This window comes from Stegastes partitus, unplaced genomic scaffold, assembly GCF_000690725.1.
Source record: "Stegastes partitus isolate 25-593 unplaced genomic scaffold, Stegastes_partitus-1.0.2 Scaffold753, whole genome shotgun sequence".
Classification (NCBI taxonomy): Eukaryota; Metazoa; Chordata; class Actinopteri; family Pomacentridae; genus Stegastes; species Stegastes partitus.
In genome coordinates this window covers 239,423-244,758 of record NW_007578484.1, presented here as the reverse complement: position 1 = coordinate 244,758, position 5,336 = coordinate 239,423, and the positions used below count along the sequence as shown (strand labels likewise).

Sequence of the window (5,336 nt, the reverse complement as noted above, 5' to 3'; positions counted from 1 at the left end):
TTCAGATTCTTCACTTTGTCGCATTAAGAAAATTAGCATTTTTCCAATCAGTCTACGTTATGAATAGCAGTCCAATATTTTCAGCAGCGACTCCATTCCGAGCTCCCTCCGGATGTCCGAGCTCCTCGCCCGATCTCTCAGGCTGAGCCAAGCCACCCTGCGAAGGAAGCTCATTTCAGCCACTTGTATCCATGATCATGTTGTTTCGGTCACTACCCAGAGCTCATGACATTAGGTGAGGGTTGGAACATAGATGGACTGGTAAATCGAGAGGTTCGCCCTGGGGCTCAGCTCCCTCTTCACCACAACGGTCCTGTACAGCGCCCGAGTTACTGCTGACGCCGCGCCAAGCCACCTGTCCACCTCACGCTCGATTTTCCCATCACTCGTGAACAAGACCCTGAGATACTTAAACTCCCTCGATTGGGGAAGCTACTTCCCCCCCACCCGGAGGGAGCAATCCACCTGTTTCTGACAGAGAGCCATGGCCTTGGACTTCGAGGTGCTGATCCTCATCCCTGTCGTTTCACACTCGGCTGCAAACCGCTCCAGTGTGTGCTGAAGGCCACGGCCTGATGAAGCCAGCAGGAACGCATCATCTGCAAAAAGCAGAGGCGTGATTCTTCGGTCCCCAAACCGGACACCCTCCTCAGGCTGTGCCTTGAGATCTTGTCCATGAACACCACAAACAGGATCGGGGACAAGGGGCAGGCCTGGTGGAGTCCAGCACCCACTGGGAACATGTCTGACTTTGTGCTGAGACTGTGGACACAGCTCTCACTTTGGTTGTACAGGGACCGAATGGCTCTCATTAGTTGGCCTGGTACCCCATACTCCCTCTGTACCCCCCGCAGAGCCCCTCGGGGGACATGGTTGTAGGCCCTCTCCAGATCCACCAAACACATGTGGACTGGCAGGTCGAACTCCCATGCCCCTACCAACAGCTCCGCAAGGGAAAAGAGTTGGTCCACTGTTCCGTGACCAGGATGGAATCTGCTCGTCCTGAATCCGAGGTTCAACAGCGTTTTCTGCAACATGCAGTCGCAGAGAGGCGACCCTCTCATTCTCCCAGGAGAAGTCCAACAGGGCGGCGCTCAGCCAGGAGCTTGTGAGTAACCCCACACCCGCCTGGTGCCTCTTACCCTGAGCAACNTAAAGACGTATTACCTGAGGCCTTCGCGGCTGCCTGGGACAGGGCACATACTCCACAGCAAACCCATGGGCTCTTGTCCAGTGTATGTGCCTCCAAAACTCAGATCTTTTGACACTGCAAGAGCAACAAGGAAAAACAAAATCCATCAAGCAACTTAGCAGCAAAGTCAAACACAGAAAGCATCACAGTTGATTTCAAGGACAGAACAACAAAGAGGCAAAAGTCATTCACTTTGATGCTTCCAGTGTATTTACATTTACTTTGATATATGTTCAGAATCTTCACTTTGTTGCACTAAATAAAGAAAATAAGCACTTTCCCAATCAATCTACGTTATGAATAGCAGTCCAATATTTTTTTTGCTTTAGCTTCATGTTTGGTCTCCACCAGCTAATAATGGGAAATATTGGACTTTTTAGCCGCTACATAACGAACAGCCTGCTGCACGGATTCCATGTTATAAACAGTGGAGGCACTCTAGCCTTAGCTTGGATCATTGAGTGATGCATTTAAGCATCCACCTATCTATCTTCTGCTTATCCGGGGTCGGGTCGTGGAGGTCGCAGGCGGAGCAGGTCATTCCAGAGACGTACTTTCCCCCCGGCAACAATTTCCAGCTCCCCCTGGGGGAGCTCAAGGCGTTCCCAGGCCAGCCGAGAAATATTATTCCTCCAGCGGGTTCTGGTTCAAAGAGCTGGTCCACTGTTCCATGACCAAGACGGAATCCGCATTCGGCTGGGGCCTCCCGTCCAGCACCCAAGAGTAAGCGTTCCCAGGGAGGCTGAGAAGTGTGATACTCCGGTAGTTGGCACACACCATCCAGTCCCCCTTCTTGAAAATGGGAACCACCACCCCGGTCTGCCACTTCACAGGCACTGTACCCGATGCTCACACAACACTGAAGAGACGTGTCAGTCATGACAGTCCAACAATGTCCAGAGCCTTTAGCATCTCAGGGAGAATCTCGTCCACACCTGGCATTTTGCCACCAAGGAGCTTCTTAACTACCTCTGCGACCTCTACCACGGATATAGACAAAGAGCTCCCAAGACTTCAGGCTTTGCCCACTCAGCAGAGGACATGTTTACCGGGTTCAGGAGTTCCTCGAAGTGCTCCTTCCACCACCCGACAATGTCCCCAGTCTGGGTCTGCAGTTCTCCCCTCCGATTGTACGCAGCCTGGGCAAAGCCCTGCCTCCCCTTCCTGAGGCACCGAACCGTTTGCCAGAACTTCCTCGAGGCCAACCGAAAGCCCTTCTCCAAGGCCTCCCAGAACTCCTCCCACACCCGAGTGTGGCTGCTTCTAGAGACTCCCAAGCCAACCAGGCCCAGAAAGTCTCCTTCTTCAGCCTGATAGATTCCCTCACTGCCCGTGTCCACCAGCAGGTTCTGGGGTTGCCGCCACGACAGGCACCAGTTACCTTCTGCCCGCAGCTCCTAACAGCCACTTCTGCAATGAAGGCTTTGAACCTGGTCCACTCCGACTTCATGTCCCCAACCTCCCCCAGGATGCAAGACAACCTCTTCCGGAGGTGGCAATTGGATACCCCCCGGACAGAGGCCTCCACCAGATGTTCCCAGTTCACCCTCACTGTCCGTTTGGGTTTACCAGGTCTGTACAGCAGCCTTCCCTGCCATCGGATCCAACTCACCACAGGTGGTGATCAGTTGACAGCTCTGCTCCTCTTGTCACCCAAGAGTGCGAGACATACGGCAACCGGTCTGATGACACAACTACAAAGTCCATCATCAAGGCCTAAGGTACTCTGGTACCAGGTACACTTATGAAAAACCGTATATGTATGGTGTTTGTTACCGTATGGTCTTTGTTATGGCCAGTCTATGACTAGCACAGAAGTCCAATAACAAAACTCCACTCGTGTTCAGATCGGGCAGGCCGTTCCTCCCCAATCCCTCCCCTCCAGGTTTCTTCGTCACTGCCCACGTGAGCATTGACGTCCCCTAGAACTATGGAATCCCCAGGCGGCACCCCTTCCAGAACACCCCCCAGAGACTCCAAGAAGGCCAGATACTCTGAACTGCTGTTTCATGCATACGCATAAACAACAGTCAGAGTTTTCCCCTCTGCAACATGCAGTCACAGAGAGGCAACCCTCTTATTCTCCCAGGAGAACTCCAACAGAGCAGCGCTCAGCCAGGGGCTTGTGAGTAACCCCACACCCGCCTGGTGCCTCTTACCCTGAGCAACTCCAGAAAAGGAGAGCGTCTAACCCCTCTCCAGACGTTGGGTTCTGGAACCCTTGCTGTGCGTGGAGGTGAGCCCGACTATATCAAGCCGGTATTGCTCCATCTTCCGCACCAGCTCAGGTTCCTTCCCTGCATTTCAGGATCAAAAAGCTAATTGTTAAAACACCCAAACAAAGGACCGGCTGTATTTGTTTCTCAGTTTTGTGAAAGAGGACCAAACCCCACCGTTGACGGTTCCTCCATGGTCGCTGACGTAGAACCCGAAGGCCTCCCAGTCGTGATTGTCCTCAGAATGGTGGAGGGAGCGAACAGTTACCGGACATGCTGGAGGCAGATTCTCCACCAAAACCTTGAACTTCTCGTCAACCAGAGTCCGAGTGGGGAGGACGGAGAGAATCGGAGTCTGAGACATGACTGATAAAAATCTGTGGAGAAATAAAAACACGACAGGCTGCATCAGCATGGATTAAAAATGTTATTCTGTCAGTGACTTACCGCCAAACCTTCAAAAATGGTTTCATGGTCGGACCAAAGAACACGCATTTTTGTTGTTTTTTACAGAATGTGTTTTACAGAACACTTTCTTTTGGCCAAATTCTTAAACGAGACACACAATAAAGTGGGTTTGATCAAATATCAGGCTTTAATACTTAGATTAGTTAAAAAGTCAGTTTCACGGCTGTCAAAACCTTTGTTCCAGCTGTAAATGCAGTAACAAGGTAAAGTTACAAGTTGCTCTCAATAAGGATAAATTAGATCTCAATACAGATAAAACAAAACACATGATTTTTCTGCAGAAACAGTTAAAACCAACTTTCAGATGGAGGACAGCTTCTACTATGTGCAAGAACAGTATAAAAGGGTGTTTCTGCACCTAGGAAGCAGTAGAACAGAGCATTAGAAAAGATTTAAACCACCACACTTAGACCTGTCAGATCTGGACCAGGCTAACAAAAGAGACGGTTTAAATCTACAGTTGAAACCAGAAGAATTCAAGTCAATTCAAAGGGCTTTACTGTCATTTCAACCACATCCAGCTGTACAGCACACAGTGAAATGAGACAGCGTTTCCCTGATCCAGAGCTAAAGTGTTAGTGGAAAGAATGCAGCGCAAAAAGATAAGATAGAATAAAATAAAATAAGACAAAAAATACAATACAAATAAAAATAGAAATATGGAAACAGGTAGTGCAATATATTAAAAAAAGGCAGGCAGTGCAAACAGAGATCAGGGCTTTGTGACCACTCCATCTGGAAACTGGACCCAAGGAGGAACCAGACTAGTGGAGGTCCACAGTTCTCGTCCTGGTATCTTGGCTGGTTTCTTTAGATGTTCCATGTTGTCACAAAAGGAAGCAGTGTGCTTTTTATATGCTTTTAATGTGGTGGGTTTTGATCTGATGAAAGTTAAAAACAACAACAACAAAAACAGGCTCCAGCTGTGTTTAAACAAAACAAAACAAAACATAACTTCATACCCTCAGTCTAAGTACAGTAGTTTGTTTGTTTGTTTGTTTGTTTTGTTTTTTGTTGTTGTTTTGTCTTTGTGGGGTTTTTTGGTGATTTTTTCTTTAGACCTGATCCTCCTCACCTCCGCTGCGAACCTTCGCGCACGCAGCCTCTCGTGAGCGCGCTCGGTTCGCTGGGGAGCGCGCAGATCAGAAGTTTCGGAGCAGCTCGATCAGAACCGACCGGCACCGCCGACAGTCCCGGTAAGAAGCCGGTAGCGGAGCCGGGTGAAGGCTTACAGTCCGGCTGGACTCGGTGCTGCGTTTCTTCTGTTTCAACAAACGTCATTTTCATTCTAACTTTGCTCAACAGACGCACTTTCTTCTCAGCTGGTGCTGCTGATTTACATCAGATCAAAACCAGCTCGTTAAAAGCATCTGGATGTGGATGAAGTCAGCAAGGATTCAAGGTCTCTTATTGGTCACAAACACAGTTATAAATGGTGTAAGGCACAGTGAAATGCGTTG

The 5,336-nt window shown here is 49.4% G+C and overlaps 1 protein-coding gene across 1 annotated transcript in view; it reads right to left on the bottom strand.

Annotated features, from left to right (window-relative positions):
* The window catches only part of LOC103364511 (uncharacterized), a 35,310-nt gene that overhangs the window by 7,512 nt on the left and 22,462 nt on the right, over positions 1-5,336 (bottom strand). Inside the window, exons 11-14 of the mRNA XM_008291655.1 lie at positions 3,581-3,785; positions 2,242-2,541; positions 782-944; positions 477-668 (exon numbers count right to left, since the gene is read on the bottom strand). Coding sequence (XP_008289877.1) covers positions 477-668; positions 782-944; positions 2,242-2,541; positions 3,581-3,785 — 860 coding nt within the window. The remainder of the gene's footprint in view (positions 1-476; positions 669-781; positions 945-2,241; positions 2,542-3,580; positions 3,786-5,336) is intronic.